The sequence below is a fragment of the Myotis lucifugus genome, unplaced genomic scaffold (assembly GCF_000147115.1).
Source record: "Myotis lucifugus unplaced genomic scaffold, Myoluc2.0 scaffold_271, whole genome shotgun sequence".
NCBI lineage: Eukaryota > Metazoa > Chordata > Mammalia > Chiroptera > Vespertilionidae > Myotis > Myotis lucifugus.
In genome coordinates, this window is record NW_005871319.1 from 215,771 (window position 1) to 235,661 (window position 19,891).

At 39.9% G+C, this 19,891-nt stretch overlaps 1 protein-coding gene and 1 non-coding gene across 2 annotated transcripts; both read left to right on the plus strand.

Annotated features, from left to right (window-relative positions):
* Positions 1–3,591: 3,591 nt before the first annotated feature.
* On the plus strand, positions 3,592–4,566 carry LOC102436383 (serine/threonine-protein phosphatase PP1-gamma catalytic subunit). Its single transcript, XM_006099321.3, has one exon. It carries the CDS (start codon positions 3,601–3,603, stop codon positions 4,564–4,566), a length of 966 nt encoding a protein of 321 aa, XP_006099383.1. The 5' UTR covers positions 3,592–3,600.
* A 13,490-nt stretch (positions 4,567–18,056) lies between these two features.
* Positions 18,057–18,162, plus strand: LOC111828046. The gene has a single exon (XR_002831801.1). It is a non-coding gene; the product is annotated as a U6 spliceosomal RNA (small nuclear RNA).
* Positions 18,163–19,891: the final 1,729 nt, after the last annotated feature.

A 19,891-nucleotide genomic window follows, 5' to 3' on the forward strand; every position in this document is an offset into this window, starting at 1 on the left:
AAAATTTTAAACTCTGGTTTTGCAAAGGCAATTAAGGGGAAAGGGGGAAGAGTACAATCCTTAGAGAAATAGATTGCCATGGGGACTGGAGAGAGAAGGAGAAATAAAAGTAATCTCCTCCCAGGTTAACATTAGGACCCAATGCTCCTATAAAATAACATTCAATAAACGTATCTGTTTGTTTTTTAAGGCAGATAAAACAAAACCAGCATCTTGTTCATGGGAAACTCTTAAATTGTCTTCGTGAGGGTGGGAGGAAGAGGGGAAGGAATGAAAGAGGAAGGAATGCTTATAGTTGAAATTTGTGAGCAGTAAAGAATACTTTGCTTGATCTTCTAATCTCTCTTTGCACACAATGAGCTCAAAAGGGCTTACCAGAATGGACCTGATACAGAGGCAGTGACCACCAGACTCTATGTTCTGATAGAAGAACTGTAAAAATCATACCCTGAAATTCCCATGTTGAGTCACTTTTTAAAAAAAAAATATGTTTTTATTGGTTTCAGAGAGAGAGAGAGAGAGAAAGAGAGAGAGAGAGAGAGAAACATAAGCATCGATTGGTTGCCTCCCACACACCCCTACTGGGGATTGAGCCAGCAAAGCAGGCATGTGCCCTGACCAGGAATTGAACCTGTGACCCCCCTGGTGCATGGGTCAATGCTCAACCACTGAGCCACACCGGTCGGGCGAATCACGATTTAGGTGAAAATATTGAGGTCTTCTATTAAAATGCAAATATTTTAACTATTATAACAATTGCCTTGTTAAGAGTGTGGCCAATGGACCAAAAGCATCAGCTTCATCTCAAAGTCAACTTACAGATGCAGAAAACCAGGCCTCATCCAGACCTGATAAATCAAATTCTGCATTTAATAAGGTCTCTGGGTAAACTTACATGAACAATAAAACACCTGTGTATATATACACATACATACATACATATATTCTCCAAGAAATTAATTCAGTGAAATATTGTCTTTACTGGTAATACCTAGAACATTTTCACACTATCCTAAGAAGAGCACAGAATTCTGGAATAACTGAGAACAAACAAATGCAGTATTTGTGAATTAAGAGTGACAGAAAAGTGATGAATCTTGGGACACAGCCAAAACGGTACACCTGAGTCTGAGACAAGAGTCAGATTCATTTACAGAACCAGGGTCTGGGAGTGAGCATGAGCTCCCGCGCATGGGGTGGGATGAACTAAGAAAGGAGAGGAGGAGGAGGAATGAAAGGGAAATGAAAGAATATTACTTTCTAATTTTCTTTATGGATTTCCCTGGGTTTTATGTATTTACCAACAGATTTGCTTCAGGGGATCATTTTACAATAAATCAACTGCTCCCTAATATGCCCACACATTTTAGAGAGGGTAGGCAAGGCGTAAATACCCATAGCTTCGGGGTTATCTGGCTTCTACTTCTCTCTGGGCTACTGACCAGCTCAGTTCTCCAAAAGAGAGCATTTTGCCGTGAGGTTTGTACTGTAAGCACTATACCAGTGATGGCGAACCTTTTGAGCTCGGCGTGTCACATATAGAAATTTTTTGATATTTGCAACCATAGTAAAACAAAGATTTATATTTTTGATATTTATTTCTATTTAAATGCCATTTAACAAAGAAAAATCAACCAAAAAAATGAGTTCGCGTGTCACCTCTGACATGCATGTCATAGGTTTGCCATCACTGCACTATACCATGGTTTCCAGCTACACGTGACCCCTAGTGGCAGCTTACCAATACATGCCAAATGAAAAAAAATGGCATGAAGGAACTTGAACTGAAGTAGTGGAGGAGATATTCAGCATGGATGTATACATCAACAAACTCCACATACACATGTATTAGCTGTACATACTTTTCTAAAGTCACCTCTAAAATTTCATTAACTTTTCACTTACATTTTAACCTGTTGTCGCTATCAGTGAAAGAAATCAATGTAAATTGCCTATGGTTTTATGTGTGGAAAACATATTAGTGCAAAAGAAACCTTTCCTCCAGAAATTGCACAAGGAGACTTGGAGAGGAGAGTTGTCTCATGAGTGGAGGGAAGCATCATCCCAACAACAAATCTGTACACCAGCATAAGCATCTTCCAACAAGTCCCCCAAATCCCGGGAAGTTATCCCGTAAAAACTATATCTCATTTAACAGCGCATGGTGGAGCCTTGGCTCTGTTGAACTGGTAGGGTTAACTATACAATGCTTTGGGGATTTGTCCTTTTCAAATACTCTGCTGAAAATTTTTTTGTTAACTTCATGTTTTTATGAGAGTAGGATTAGCAACAATCATCTAAATTGTAGTCAGCACTCATACAATGCAATGACATAGGATTAAGCATGAAGGAACGGAGCCCCCATCATACCTGGAGTGGCTAAATTGCAACCCATGTTTAATGCATGATGTCCCTGGTTATGCTTGGCAGTGAATATAGAGATTAAACCCAAATCCTCTGCTCTTTCTGCAAGTAGCCATCCATGCTGGAAAGAGTGAATGGACCAAAGTGGTTTCCACAAGACAACCCACAAGAATTCTCTCTTGAGAAATGGTCTTAGCTTCCTACCATTGCAAGATCGAATGTTCCCAGCTATGGCTTCTGAAGAACCTCTCTCGTCCTGTCACTTGACCACCTGGAGAAAACCTGCCCGAGTAAATATCCCACTGCATTTTTTCTACACTTGCATTCTTTCAGTGGCGTATCTATGAACATGACCACAGATACTCTCCTTTTATTCGTCAGAGGCAGAAGCCTCAAGCTCCTGATCCACGTCTTTGCAGCTGCTGAACCATGCTATTTCGTAAGCTATGCTCGTTTTAATTTGCTGCGCAGCCCAATTCTACAATCGCGAAAACCTGGGTAGCAGCATGACCTGCTGGTCTAGACACCAGCCTGGGCATCAGGAACTCAGAGTTTAAATTCCATCTCTGAGACACGTTCGTTCTGAAGATGTGAGCCGCCCTAGGGAAGTACGGACAGTGGAGACCAAACAAGCCAGCCCGAAACTCCTGTGGCTGTGCACTACCACTAGCAAACACTCCTACGCTGTGCTCAGGGCCTTGCTCAATCATCTTCTAATTCAGGTCCTGGCTGAAAGGCAAAGAGCGCGTGGCCCAGCTTGCTCTGGAGTCCGAATGACTTCGCTCAGAGTTCGGGAGGCGCAGGTGGCAAAAGGAAGACTTCAAGGTCCATGTCCTCACCTTTCAAGCCTATGACTTTATATTAGAAGACCAGGTTGCCGGTCTTCCTGTGTCGACAATTCTCTCTGGGAAGGCCAATGTCACCTCTAAGCGTAATAATGGCCCCAGCGTGAGGGACGCACCGAGAACATCCTGAAGGCGATGGATACGTCCAAGCAAACAAGGGTGATGAAAGCAACCTGTGCCTGAAATTCTTTACAGCTCACACGGGCTGCGACAGAAGGGATGACTCTCCTGGTTCCAGTGGAGAGAGGAGGAAGCAGGGCGCGGGGCGGTTGGGGGGGACCCGCTGCAGCAGCCTCTGTGCTCGCGGCGAGGGAAAGGGGGTGTGAGTCCCCCCGGCGCGAGCCACTTCGCGAGGGGTGGGGGTTGGGGGGAGGGTGGCGTTGGGAAGGCGATGGCGGATGTAGACAACCTCAACGTCGACAGCATCATCCAACGGCTGCTGGAAGTGAGAGGGTCCAAGCCTGGTAAGAATGTCCAGCTGCAGGAGGATGAAATCAGAGGACTGTGCTTAACATCTCAAAAGATCTTTCTGCACCAGCCCATCCTGCTAGAGCTCGAAGCCCCGCTCAAAATATGTGGCGATATCAATGGGCAATACGATGATTTGCTTCGACTCTTTGATTTCGGTGGTTTCCCCCCAGAAAGCAACTACCTGTTTCTCGGGGACTACGTGGACAGCGGGAAGCAGTCGCTGGAGACTATCTGCCTCTTGCTGGCCTACAAAGTCAAATATCCCCAGAATTTTTTCCTTCTCAGAGGAATCCACGAATGTGCCAGCATCAATGGAATTTACGGATTTTATGATGAGTGTAAAAGAAGATACAACATTAAACTATGGAAAACTTTCACAGACTGCTTTAAGTGTTTACCGATAGCAGCCATCGTGAATGAGAAGATATTTTGCTGTCATGGAGGTTTATCACCAGATCTTCAATCTATGGAGCAGATTCAATGTATTATGCGGCCAACCGATGTGCCAGATCAAGGTCTTCTTTGTGATCTTCTGTGGTCTGACCCCAATAAAGATGTCTTAGGCTGGGGTGAAAATGACAGAGGGGTGTCCTTCACATTTGGTGCCGAAGTGGTTGCAAAATTTCTGCAGAAGCATGATTTGGGTCTTATATGTAGAGCCCACCAGGTGGTTGAAGATGGATATGAATTTTTTGCACAGAGGCAGTTGGTCACTCTGTTTTCTGCACCCAATTACTGTAGAGAGTTTGACAATGCAGGCGCCATGATGAGTGTGGACGAAACACTAATGTGCTCTTTTCAGGTCTTAAAGCCGGCAGAGAAGTGGAGTGCCCTGAGACCCGCAACACCTCCCCGGGGTATGATCACAAAGCAAGCAAAGAAATAGATACCGTTTTGACACTGCCTAGCTGGGACTTGTAACACATAGTATATAACCTTCCTTTTTCAAACTGTAATGTGTGTTGGTCAGCTTGCTCAAATAGTGTGTTTGTGGGACCCTCCCTTCCATTTTTTCAGTTAATGAATGGCATTTGCTGGTTATCACAGCAAATGAAAGACTTCACTCCCAAGAAAAAAAGTTTTGTTTTTTAATTCTCTCTTCCTTTTTGCAAGCAAGTTTAATGATGGTGTTAAAGCTGGGCACCCCAGACAGTTTATCCTGTCTAAGGGGTAAGTGCACAATTGACTTTCTTTTTTCAATTCAGTACAACCCATGAATGATGTAAATGCTCGTTTTCTTTAGGATATAAAGAGAGCCCTAGGGTGCTCACTCTGTACATTATTGTCGCAAAATGCATATTATTGATACAAATCACTGTGAACATTTTTTTAAAGACTTCGTTTCAAAGGGATTGCTTATTTCTCTCGTTGTCTTGTCAGGTACAAACTAGTTTTATAACTATCAACAGTAGGTGTAACTTTCAATCTTGCCAGCATTGCTGGTCTAATGCAAGTTTAATTAAAGCACACTTTCCTCTGCCGTATACTTAAAATGGCAATTAAAGCCATTTTTAAAATGTTTGTGACTTTCCTAAAGCCAAAGTGTCTGTTGAAATATGTATTGACACACCCCCAAGTACAAGGAGGTGTGGTTGGACACCCATGCTACCTTCTTAAGGATTCAAAACCAGGTGTTTGAGTTTGAATAGCAATTAGTAACACAGTGCTGTTTAAGCTATTAATGATTACAGTTAACAACATTTTGCACATTTTCCATACAGTCTATTCATTAAGTAATCTTTTTACAGCTTCATCAGGCCTGAACTGAACCCGTCCATTCAGAAAGCTCCAAATTATAGAAACAATACTTCTATACGACTGAGCGATTATGCTTTCTTTGGCCTACAGTCTTTATTCTGCTGTGAAGTCAAAACAAAAGAACTAACTTACCTATCCACCAGTTTATACAGAACTTACATTATCTATGACTTTTTTAAACCAAGATTTGTTCAAAAGAAATCTGTTTCAACAGACAACCGTGTACAATACCATGTGATGAAACTGAATTCAGAATTATTAAATGACAAACTTGTTAAATCCTCTCAGTGTCAATTTATCAGCACAATACAAAGGAGAACTATTGATGGCATTTTGACTAGATGGTAATGAATAAATTGCTCTGGAAACAAAACAAAACAAAACAAAAAGGCATGAAAGCTGAGCTAGGGTCAAATTTGTGTATGAAAAGAAAAGAACTGAATTAAAAATGCATATGTATTAGATGATAGAGGACCTTATAATAGAGGACAAATATTACATTTGCAGTAGCCCTATTTTCTAATTCTTACCAAGTACAATGTACAGTTTCTGATATTTTCTTCTACCTGTACCATACTCCCATATCTCTTCTCATCCCAGTTTCCTCTCTCAATCTCTCTCTCTCTCGTGTTCTCTCTCTCTCTCTCTCTCTCTCTCTCACACACACACACGGGTGCACACACACACAGGTGCACACACACACAGGTGCACACACACACAATTGTGCTCATGCTACAAAATCCAATACACCATCTCCATGCTAGGAAACTAACATTTTCCTGTCCAGTGTTCAACAACATATAACCCAGCACAAATCTTCTGAAAATGACTGCCTTAAGTAGCAAATGAAATTTACAGAATTAATATAGTCTCAGCATTTTCTTCCATCAAATTAGTATATCATCATCTCCTTCACCCATGTCACAAGATGTTAAAGAACTGAAGTAAACTGTAAATCACTATAATCATCAGATTTGGCCCCTGATTTTGTAAACTTGTCAAGAGGTATTTGTTCAGTTATTCTAAGTTATCATGATTTTTTGCTTTTCTCTAGTGCAATGGCCCTCAACCTGGCTGCACATTAAAATCATCTAGGTAGCTTTTTAAAAAATTTCCAATTCTTAATCCATCCTAGACCAATTAAACTAGAAAATCTAGGGGTGAAACTGAGAAATTACTATTCCCAAAGGTGCCTCAGTGTATGGTTAGGGTAGAGAACAACTAATGGAGTACAGATTTACTTATCTATATATATAAAAGGCTAATATGCAAAGTGTCCCCTCGGGAATTCAACCAAGAGACTGGGAGTTTGATCGCTCACTATGATATGCACTGATTACCAGGGGGTGGCATGGAATGAAGGAAGGCCCCGACCAGCAGCTGGAAGGAAGGCCCTGGCCGGAAGCCAGAAGGCCCCAATCAGCTCTGATTGCCGGCCAGGCCTAGGGACTCTACCCATGCATGAATTTCGTGTACCGGGCCTCTAGTATAATAATAAACTGGAAAGCTGGGAGCTAGCAAATGAAAGCTAGGCATGTTCCAGAGTGTGATGCAAACAGCTTCCTAACCTTTATTCTTCGTCCTATGCACAGTTACCCACTAAACTTCTAATTATTATCCCCTACTAGAGCCTGGAAGACCAAAGGATTAGTGAAGAGAGAAAAACTTCCACAATTTGGACTAATTGGTAAAGCCTATCTAAATTAATGGAAATTAAGCATATTAGAATATTTCAAAAGAAATGTAGTTTCCTGTCTCATAATAACATTTTTATCCAAACAAAGGCTTTCAAGTTCAACCAAAGCCTCTTTCCTTCATTGAGTGAGACTTGCAGAGATCCTTATAAGATTTCTTTTGATGAACAGATTTTTCAAATATGCATAATTAGCAAGTTGTACCAGTATAATATGTGCATAGAAGATGTTAACACATTATTATTAATGATTAGATGATAGTGACCTTATAATAGAAGACAAATGTTACAATTGCAGTATCCCCTATTTTTTTAATTCTTACCATGTACAATGTACAGTTTCTGATATTTTCTTCTACCTGTGCCATACTTCCATATCTCTTTTCTCATCCCAGCTTCCTCTCTCAATCTCTCTCTCTCTCTCTCTCTCTCTCTCTCTCTCTCTCTCTCTCTCTCTCACACACACACACACACACACACACACAATCTTTGAAGAGGCAGATGTGTCATCAGCTCAACTCCCTAATTAGCAGAGCCTAGAATTAGTCTTATTCCCAAATATCTGGTATCCACCAGGCTAGGAACGAGAGCTGGCATCTTAAATCATCACTAAGGCTTACTGCCTCATCATCATGGATTAAACTCTGAGCAAGACTGAGGGAGACAAAACTCTGAGCAATCAGAGACAATAAAATACTGTAAGTATCATAATTATTACTGAAAATGTAATGAGAAAACTGATTCATCAGAACTCTTTTGAGAAGTATATTCCATTGGTAGGAATAAACCACCTTAGAACGAAGGAGGAATGAAACCATCAAGCAAGTTAAACTCCCTTCCAAAGAGGAAGGGTCTGGCTGACTGCAGGGCTTTTGAGGGGGATACCTTTCGGACTATGGTTGACCGCTCAGCACCAGGTTAGGGAGGCTGACATTACCATCTGTTCTCAGAATCCACCATCCCTGCCTGGCCTTTGATTTCCCTTTCCATCAGTGGTTCTCAAAGTGGGATTTCTGCACCTGCAGTAGCAGTGTCTCCTGAAATCTTGTTAGAACCTCATATTTTCAGGTCTTTCCCCAGACCTACTAAATAAAACACTCCCGGAGGGACCCAGCAATCTCTTTGTTAACAAGTCCTCCAGCAATGCTGATGCGCTCTCCAACCTCAGAAGCATTGCTCTAAGGATCACATAGAAACTGAAGAGTGACAACCAAATCAATGGGTGTTAAAGTAGTAGTCTTCCCAAGACCCCTTGCAGTGCCCCAACAGGCAGTGCCCCATTCCTGACTAATCATCTGCACAATGTCCCTGCCTAGACTTCCAGTTCCTTCTTAGGGACGGAACCCTGTTTTCATCTCTAACCCACTGTGGCTGAAATCCTGCCTGTCACTCTTTAGCCCTTATCACTCTTCCATTTTCAAGGATATAGGTCTTACACCTTTATTCATTCAATCACCGGCTGGAACAAAGTCATGAACGCACTAAGTGCCTCTGATAACAACTACAAATCCTTCTGTTTCCCTTTCACAATACAGATTCTACTGGTTTCTTACTCCTTCCATAGCGGTGATCTCCTTAATCATAATGGACTAAATGAAATCTTTGAGCTTTATATTAGCAAAGGACGGCTGAATGGGTAAGGAGTCCCCTCACCCTTCCACACATTATCCAATAATGAGGGATGTGCTAAAATATTTTAACAGTCCAGCCTCTAAGCAAAAGCAGCCCTGACCCATAGTTTTTGCCAAGATCTGAGATGTAAATACTGCCCCACCATGGCCATCGACATGAGGTCACCAAACGTGCAGTGGCAAAGAGATGTGTACAACAAATATATTTTTTAACAAATTACAATATATGTAGACTAAAACTATATGTTACTTTACTTTAACTTTTTGTTTATATTTTATGCAATATGTATGCAGAACAGTGAACAGAACATAGTTATTATACAATCATCACACAGGTTAAGAATAGGGCATTGCCAGCACTCCAAAAAGTAAAGAACTGCTGAGTCATGTAGGAAGGAAGGAAGGGAGGGAGGGAGGGAGGGAGGGGGGGAGGGAGGAAGGAAGGAAGGAAGGAAGGAAGGAAGGAAGGAAGGAAGGAAGGAAGGAAGGAAGGAAGGAAGGAAGGAAGGAAATGGAAGAAGGAAGAGAGGGAGAGAGGGAGGGAGGGAGGGAGAGAATTAATGTAAGTAGTTAATTTAATCCATTAAAATCAACTATGTTTTGGTACTAAAGTATAAGAGAAAAACATAAAATTAACCCATTTAAAATAAAAACATAACTGAGCAAAATGTTAACACAAAATTAAATTTCATATTTTATAGAGCTAGAACTAATAATAATTCATGGATAACATAAGTATATTTCTTAAATCAGTCTTATAATTCTGTATAATATCATCCAATAAAAGAATGGATGATAGACTATGTCATGGAAGGTAAGTTCAATTTTCTTATTGTGAAGGTATATTCGATGCACCAAGGTGTGAGGAAAAATCTGAGACCATTCAAAAATTGCAATGTCAATGAATTAAAAAACAATATAAAACAGGATTCATCATGAGACACAATTTATCTTAGGCCCACATATAATCAGTCTGAAATTCCAAATTTTTATGTGTGTAAGCATGCACAGTTACAATAGATCAAATGGAAAACATACAGGCACACTGTACTGGTTTAAGTGTGAGAGACAGGAGTCAAGTCCTGCTTTGAACTTGTTATAGGACCTTTTGTAAATCATTTACCCTCAAATGACTCAGTTTCTTCCCCTTCAAATGATATGTATTTATTTACTAACCCACTCAGACATTCATTTAAAAATATTTATTGAAAACCTATTGTGTGCCTAACAATCTTTTAGACACTGAGAATACAACGGTAAACATGTCTTAGCTTCCTGTGTATACCCAGAGTAGATGGGGAAAAAACATAAACAAGTAATCAAATAAGAAGAGAAAAAAAAGTGAATGGTACTCTGAACAGAATCCACCAGGTAATTCAATTTCTGAGTAACTGGAATTTTTCCTTAAAGGTTTCAGTGTTTTATGCTAGGGAGGGAAGGTTCATACTGTTTCTAACCACATTCACATTTGTCTAAGGTGATGTTCACCCATTCCTGGGGAGATGTGATATCTCACACAAGACATTTCATTCACTCACCACGATCTACATAACTACCAGAAATCAGCACAGGGGGACGGGGAAATACCTGCTCCTAGATATACAAGAGCAGGAAGTGATGAGCTAACCTTTTGTGTGTTTAGAAGATAATATATAGCCCGAGTTCTCCAGGGGAAGCACCCACTCTACTAGAACATGAACAGAAAAGGTAAATAACCCAATGCGGGAGGGGGTGCTTCCAGAAGCTCTTGCATTCTTTTCTCTCAAAGATTGATTTTAGAAAAGCCAACTTTCTCTTTGTCCCTTTTGTGCCCTCCTTAAAACTTGATATCAGGACATTTGTCAATAATTCTCAATGTACAATTTCCATAAATTAGGTATGTATGATGTACATTTGTTTTGGAAACCAGCCAGTTTTCAGATATATCAATCGACATTCAGTAACTTCACAGGCCTTGTCCACATGCAAAGAGACAACTAGATAAATTAAAACAGTGAATGGAGGAAAACATGTGAGTGAGATAATGACATGACTTAGAAAAATAAGCAATCAAATATATAAACAAACCTCTGCTACCAAGATCACAGTAAGTGAGGCCTTGGGCAAAGAAGATACCTGTCAGCAAATGACTAGCTCTATGGCACTGGCACTAGGTAATCCCATTGGTGTCCCAGAGGTGGATAACTGATGCAAAAAGATAACTGTATACAGGACAATAAACGCAGGAAACGCATAGAAAGGGTACAGAGGAGTGAGAGAGAGGCAGAGAGAAGAGAGCAGAGAGATCTCATCTGAGAACTGGTGCTGTAACTATAGCTGTTTCCCCATCTTCAATTTCCCTTTTATGAGGACAACCAGTCAGTCTCTCTACAGCTAGCCCTTCCTGCCAAGGTCCACATTTACATTTGCAACTATATGTTACATTAGTCTGCATCTCAAACCAAATATCCCTAAAACCCTTCAAAATGTATTCATTTTTAGCCTTCAACTTTTCATGAATATTCAATGAGGAAAATATACTCTTGCTTTTAAGTCTTCTTTATTTTATTCAAAACAGGAAATCAATTTTCCTTGCTTCCTCTGTTATTATTTGCAAGAGCCCTAGTATCCAATAGGTGGACCCTATTTTAGAAATATATACAGCCTTTCATCAAAATCTTCAGACCTTTTTCTTAAAATTCAAGTCAAACCCATTCAGAGAAGAGGGGCTCAGTCCAAGCCAGACTCACTTATTAACCAAAAGCAGATCTTATTTTTTAAAAAACTGGAAGGCAACACTCAACAGAGTGAAAAAAAGAAGTATAAATTTCAAAACCTAACATACTAGCATATATATTGTGTGACCTTGCGAGAGTCTGCTCATCTTTCTTTATCCCACTTCTCTCCTCTACCAAAGGTAATGATCCCAATCTCACCAAGTGGGGAAATTAAGTCAGTGATTTGATCCAGGAAAAGGCCCAGGGCTAAACTAAATGTGACCAGCAGAGCTACGAGGACAGACAGCAGGAACCACGAAGTGCCTACAGACATGTTGGCTAGCCTCATAATAAGGTCAATAAGATATTTGTCAAACTCAATGGCTAAAACATTGTTTCCCAAAGTCTGCCCCCTTGGAACCCAAGTCCCCAAAGAGACTGTGTCTTAGAAAAACATCTGTAGTCTAGTGAATGCTGGAAACAGTGTAATAGATGCACATCAGAGTGATTCACAGTTCACATTAGTATATTAAAGCCTCAGAAATCTTGGGAGTACAATCATCTCAGTTATTGATGCAACCTCCCTGAACTCCTTTGACCATAGAAGCCTTTTTGTCAGAAACGATTTAAAGCAGTTTCTGGCCTAATTTAAGTTAGAATTACAATATATCTTTTATTCCCCAAGCCTGTGAAGTATTATCTTTCTTATCTTTGATTTTGCCCTATAGTATCCACAGTTCATTCAACTTAAAGTAAGTCTAGAGTTTTGGGGTTTTCTCCTCATTATTAAATGAAGATTCACTTTGACATTTTATCACTCTCTTTAAATCTTTTGAGAAGTGCTTTCACTTACTTTATTTTCTTTTCAATCTCTTATATTTTCATCCGGACTTCATACCTGAAATACTTTCTCAAGGACTTCTATAGGATTCTATTTTATAACACTGGGGTATTTAGCAGAACTAGTTCCTTCTCCCTATGTGCTTATTTCGCTTTGCTAACATCACCTGACAGAACTTTGCCTTTGCTTTTGATGAAGCCTCTTTCAAGGTGTGTTGACATGTCAGTTGATGGTCAAGCAACTCTATTAAAGATTTGTAGTTGTTAAAGTGCTGCTTTTCTAAAGTATCCACCACTTGAAAAATCAATCCAGAGAGTTCTAATATTCAACCCTCACACCTATGCTATAATATCAGTTTCAATGTCAAAAATGAAGGAACTGGAAATATGTTTGACCAGAACATATCATTCCCTAACTAGTCTGGGATACCAAGGTGTCCAAAGCTGTTAGTTTTCTATTCTACCCAGACCTTGAGCTCTCAGCTATTTTATATTCCTGCTCATACCCTCATCTGATATTATTTGAAATATCTAAAGAAGTAAATGATACAACTAAAAGCAAATTTAAATAATTATAATGTTAAATATGCCTATTTCAAACAACACTTTTTGTGCTTCTCCTGAAAATTCTGAAAAAACCCTTTGGAACCAAGTAAGAGGAGAGAATAGAGGTAGGGAAAGGAGTGCTGATTAACAATAGCAGGCCTAGATTATTTACAGTAGCTTTTAATTGGGGTTAGTGCCTTCCTTTCTGGTCCTACCTGTTACAACTTCTCTTCACATTTACCATTCATTTATTCTTTGGAGTTCTAAAGATCATTATTTGTGTTTTTGAATACTTCATAAATTTGAAGATTTTGTATAAAAATGAAGGGGGAAAAATGAAGCAAGCCTTTGAATATCTAATTACTACCCCATCTAGATCAATCCACACTTTTTAAACCGGCAATGTAAAGCACTGAATATTAAAAGATGTGTTCCATATAGTGTTCTGAGGCTAATGAACTGGGTTAAATAGAGTCAGAGATTTTCTTATCTTATGACCTCTCTGATTATTCTGTATGCTAATGTTCACTATGACTCTAAGAAGAGCATATAGTATACAATATTTCCCAATTTTTTGACCATATAAAATGTTTATTTTGTTATATATGTTGATGGATGCTAGAAATGAGTCCAGTGGAAAAGCGACCCAAGCTAGGAACAAGGAAATCTGGGCTGAGGCCTTCACAGTGATTACTCCAATACAGTAAAAGTAAAAAGCAGAACTCTATGGACACTTACATTTATCCCCCCAAAATGGTGACAACATTGAGATATTTTCCAAATGTGCTCAAAAGACATTGAAACAAGCCACTAAATTTATCATTTAGTGATTTCAAACTTTCAAATGGTAGAGAAAGTAAAGCAAATTGAGACTTCCAGATTAAATCAAATCCTATATAATAAAAGGCTAATATGCAAATCAACTAAATGATGGAATGACCAGTCACTATGACACACACTGACCACCATCGGGCAGATGTTCAATGCAGGAGCTGTCCCCTGGTGGTCAGTGCACTCCCATAGGGCTCATGGCTGGCGAGCACAGCGGCGGTGGTGGGAGCCTCTCCCGCCTCCACAGCAGCGCTAAGGATGTCTAACGGCTTAGGCCCGCTCCCCAGGGGCTCCAGGACTGTGAGAGGGCACAGCCTGGGCTGAGGGACCCCCCCCCCAAGTGCACAAATTTTGTGCACCAGGCCTCTAGTTTATAATGATGTTGCTTATAAAATGAAAAAAATACAGAAATCATTCGGTAATAATTTTTTAAATAATATGTAGACTTCAGTCTACAAAATTTGGTCTTAAAATACTTATTCCAGTTACCCTTCTTGCATTAAAAAAATCACTCCATAGCCTAGTGGCATAAAACAAGCATTTTTATTATGCTCACAGAGACTGTGGGTCATGAATCCATCAGAATACAGCTTGTTCTGCCCTTTGATGTTTTGGGCCTCTGCTGGCAGTGACTCGAACAGTTGGAGCTAGAACAGCTGGGGCTGGGAGCCCACTTTCAGGATGGCTTCTTCACATACATGTCTGGCACCTTGGAAAGGATGGCTGGCACTCTGGTCTCAGGTGAGATGATTATCAGAGCACATCTACACATGGCCTCACCAGTTTAGGGGCCTCAGCAAGTCAGGCTCCTCATGTCACAGCTCATTGTTCCAACAAACTAGTCAGAACAACCACAGCCTTTTTTAAAGATATATCTTTATTGATTTCAGAGAGGAAGGGAGAGAGAGATAGAAACATCAATGATGAGAGGGAATCATTGATCAGCTGAGTCCTACATATCTCCCCCCCCCTCCCTTCAGGGATTCAGCCAACAACCTGGGCATGTGCCCTTGACTGGAATTGTACCCAGGGACATTTCAGGACTGAAATGTCTATCCACTGAGCTAAATCAGCTAGGGCTAACCACAGCCTTTTAAGATCTGGTCTCAGAAGTCACAATGTGTCACTCTGACCTATTTTCTTGGTTTCTGCCCTCACAAGCTCACCCAGATGCAAGGAGAGTGGGCATAGACCCAGTATCTCAATGAAAGAATTGGCAAGGACTTAATTTTAACTACTATGGAAATACTTTACAAGAAGTTCCTAACATTTTCTCCATCAAAAGAACCTCTGGATCTCAGAATCACATGAGATAAAACACAGTGGCATGATCTGAGGCAACTAAGGATCTAAAAAATATATATAAAAATTACAGTTTGAGAGAAATTAGAGTGTTAGGGAGGGGATTGCTATCTTCATTTTTTTGTAGCAAAAAAGAAAAAAATAAATAAACACAAAAATGTGGGACTTGGTTGAACAGACTTTATAGTTTGTGAGATATAATCAAAATTTCCTCTCTTATTAACATTTTTCAGGTTGGTTACCTCAATATATTAGTAAAACCCATGTTGTGCTGGATTAGAAATTCATTTCTGAGTGTAACAGACTAATCCTTCATGAGATATTAATGAATCAAATCTTCCATTGGGTATATGCATTTGTGCCTCATGCTGTATTAGTCCATTCATCTATTCATGCGGTCCTTCAGCAAGCAAGAGCTCTTAAGTGCCTGTACTGTACTGCTTGCTGCAAATGCGTGGATAAAATAGAATTGTGAGTTCCTGCCTTTAGACAACTCATTCTAAAGCACTATTTACACAATCACTTGTTCAACTTCTTTTTTCAGACAATTCCCATCAGAGTAGAATCTAAAAATCTAGATATGTTAGTAGAATGTGAGTTAAATAATGAGACAACCAAACAAAAAACTGTCACAAAGCAGCTTATTAATGATTCATAAAATAAAGGGTATAAGTGGTTGAATAATTGAAGTTCAGAGTAGGAAGGAGTCACTATGGAATTGGGCAAACTAAGAATACTTCATAGATGTTTTAGAGCAACAGTTCTCAACCTGTGGGTCACCACCCCTTTGGCGGTCGAACGACCCTTTCACAGGGGTCGCCTAAGACCATCCTGCATATCAGATATTTACATTACGATTCATAACAGTGGCAACATTACAGTTATGAAGTAGCAACGAAAATAATTTTATGGTTGGGTCACAACATGAGGAACTGTATTTAAAGGGCCAGAAGGTTGAGAACCACTGTTTTAGAGGTTTATTTAAAGTGAGGTAATTTACTAATAATCAAATATTAAGCTTCATTTGTACCAATTATACATTTCCAAAGGTATGTGACAATTAAAAACTGTGCCAAACAACACAAAGTACAGGATATGTTATCTCTTTAATTTATTTAAAACAAAGTATATTTAGTTCCCAGTCTCCACTGGCCAAATTTGGTGAAAAGACCAATATCAATAATTTTTGTTTGTTTGTTTCACTACTACATTTCACTCCTCTCCACCTCTCTCTCTCTCTCTCTCTCTCTCTCTCTCTCTCTCTCTCTCTTTCTCTCTCTTCTCACTCACTAAGTAATTTTATATTGTGCCAAGACATCAGAACTTACAAAGTCCAAGAAAAATAGGGAAAGTTCTCAACCAGGAGTCACGCGTGGCCATTAGTAAAAGCAGTCATTGTCCCTGTAAACATCATTCATTCAGAAATGGCCAGTACTGATGCTGGCTCAATTCCATGCTGTCAAAATTGCCTCTACGGACTTTGACTAGTCTATCAATTCAATGTTGGGGCTTTGCCCAACCTCTTGGGGAACTTCCACATAAAAAGGCTGGTGTAAATTTCTTGTGGGTAAGGGGACTAGAACACAAAAACACAAAGGACTTGGCTGAACTTTCTGTCCAGAAAATGGGTAAAAAAATTTTATTCTGTTGTTGGCAAATCTATTTCACCAAAAAAACCTATGGACAAGCTAATAAAATTATGACTATATCATCCTGCCACAAGTGATAACTGTACTTCCAGGAAATAACTACTTTGTTAAAAGGGGAGATTAAAGCACATGAATCTTGAATACTTATTAGCTGCACAAATATGAAAGAAAGTATGTAAATGGCCTTGGTAATAAGAAAATGAAAGGGAATTTCTGTTTAGTTATATATTGAACATACCTCTAATGGCAATCATTTTGCTCTAACTGTACTATCATTTTAACCTATTGGGTACTCATTGAAACAATAGTTTTTCATAATCAATAAAAAGCACATACAGTAATCCTGGGTGGCCTTTTATTTTTTCTTTTTGAAAGAGGTTCTTTTAAAGCAGTATCTCAGTATAAGAGATTGCCACTGTTGTCAACATGTAGCTTCAATCTGTCTTCAATTTACACCATCAACTGAGGGGTAGTAACCATATTTTACATTTCAGTAGTCAATCTGCCTTTTCTGTTTATTTTGTGAATAAAATATTTAGTTGTGATTCTTGGCTGATCACATTAACAAATGGTGTCATTATTGGTAGAAAAATAATAACATGGCATTTAAATATGATTTTCCAGTTGGGAGCTTCATTTTGCAGAAAGTTAAAATCACTCCCATTATGAATATAACAAAGTTAAGTGTTTTGCCCACTCTGAGCTATTACAATAATCAAGAAACTTTTTTTCCTAATTTCCAATCTTTATGTCCACCATCATCCCTCCTCCTGAGTACTATCTATAAATAAAAAGATTATGCACATTTCAACTACATCCACCAAAACCAGCTGCAGAGCCCCACGGACCTGTGGAACGTTATTGCTCAAAAATTCTTTGGAGGTTTTGAAACTTGATTGCACATTGGAATCACCTGGGGAGCTTTACAAACTGCTGTTGCCTGGGTCACACCCCAGAGATTCTAATTTAATTGGTACAGAGTGAAGCCTAAGCGTCGGGATTTTTAAAGGCTCCCCAGGTGATTCTAATCCGCAGCCAAAATTGAGAAGCACGGTTCTAAACCCTCTCGCTACAGATGAGACAATTAACCCTATCAGTGACATACACAGATTTGATGTTAGAACTGAAGCTAAAACATAAGACTTCAGAATTCCAGTTACTAACTCATGCACTAACCCCAGAGCTGCCACAGGTGTTTCCCCAGGCCTGAGGCTCCCCTGAGGTTACCCAGAGATCTAGATCCACTCACCCCTCAACAAGAGCAGCTTTAATGTATGTACTGCTTTGCAGGATGTTGTCAAGGGGGTGAAAAAAAAGAGAAAACAACAGAGGGACATGTGTATGTGACTAAAATAAAGAAGTTTATAGTATTGCTAATAGGCCATGTACATAGCAAGGGATCCCCTTCTCGAAAACAAACAAACAAAAGAGCACTTGCCTCGGCAACACATATACTAAAATGGAAATGTAACAAGGAAGATAAGCATGGCCCCTATGCAAAGATGAGATGCAAATTTGTGAACACCCTATGTTCATAGCAGCACAATTGACCATAGCTAAGATTTGGAAACAGCCTAAGTGCCCATCAGCAGATGAGTGGATTAAAAAACTGTGGTACATCTACACAATGCGGTAAAAAAAGAAGGAATTCTTACCATTTGCAACAGCATGGATGGAACTGGAGAGCATTATGCTAAGCGAAATAAGCCAGTCAGGAAAAGATAAATATCACATGATCTCACTCATTTGTGGAATATAATGAACAACATGAACTGATGAACAAAAACAGATCCAGAGACAGAGAAGCATCAATCAGACCATCAAACCTCAGAGGGAAGGTAGGGGAGGGTAGGTAAAAGGGGAGAGATCAACCAAAGGACTTGTATGCGTGCATATAAGCCTAACCAATGGACACAGACACCAGGGGGGTGAGGGCATGAGTGGGGGAGGGGTTCGAGGGCAATGGGGGGGGGGGTAAGGACACATATGTAATTCCTTAATCAATAAAGAAAAAATAAAGAAAGAAAAAACACATTATGACTTTTTAAAGATAATCCCAGGCCAGTGGATAAAATAACATATGTTAAAATATAAATCTGGAGATTGGATTCATTTAAATCTAAGACAATGAAGAGTCTTTAGGGCCAGAAAGTAACGGCTTTTAACATCCCAATGTGTGATTAATTATTAAGGAAAGCTGTGTCCTTCCAAGTGTGAGTGGCTTGAGAATGCCCCTGAGGGACATAGTTTTGAGAAAGAGGTTTTTCCATTGAACAAACAAGAAAGGTTGGGAGAGGAGGGCAGAAAAGACTGTAGGAACAAGGGCAGGGAAGTTGAACAGAGGATCTTAAGACAGGAACTTGGTTCCCGGAAGGAACTAGACTTTGCTTACTTACTTTATATGCTAAATAGGAAAAGCACACAGTCTCAGAAGAAGAGAAAGTGGGAAACAGGTGTTTTGTCATCACCATCTCTGTCTGGAAAACCTCCATCCGTTTTACCTTTGGAGGAGGCCAGAGCAATGAAGTTAAGGCACGGTGCGCGGAAAGTGGTTAATCATTAGCTACGCGGTGAGCTGGGACTCGATAAGCATCTACCCAAATCTTGCAAGTTGCTACTTAACATTTGTCTCTAGAGTTTTTATCTTTCTTCCTTAGAATTTCCAGCAGGCATCCATTCATTCATTTTTATTTTGATGGGTTTATAAGATTTCCCATTACTACATGAAACCTGAAATAGAATCCTCATGATATATTTTATTATTAATAACTGGAGATAATATTGTAACGTGGGGTTCGTGGAGCAGATTCTCCCTGTGGGTTCTTGCCCCACGAAGTTGGAAGAATAAACTCGCAGACTAAGAAGACTGTTAGTAAAAGTGTGGAAATGTATTGGAAGCAAATACAAACTCCCACATAAGGAGGGGTTCCCAAGTGGGTAACCAACTAAGCCCCTTTTTATAAGGTTTTTAAAGGCTGGGAGTTGTCTCTTCATGCTCCCTTCTAATTGGACCCCTTCTCCATTTTATGACCCTGTGCTTTGCCAATTGGTCACTCTTTTGCAGGGTATCAGTTTCAAAGCCCAAAGTCCACTTGGTAACCTCCCCCCCCCACCCCCCACCCCCCCACCCCCCCCCCTGCTCTCTCCCCGTATCTTGTGACATTTCTCTATCCTCTGTGAACGTGTGCCTTCCTCCTGGAACATTCCTCTATCTTCTACAAAAGTAAGATAAGCATGCTGGCGTCTGGGAGCTATCTCCTTCCCT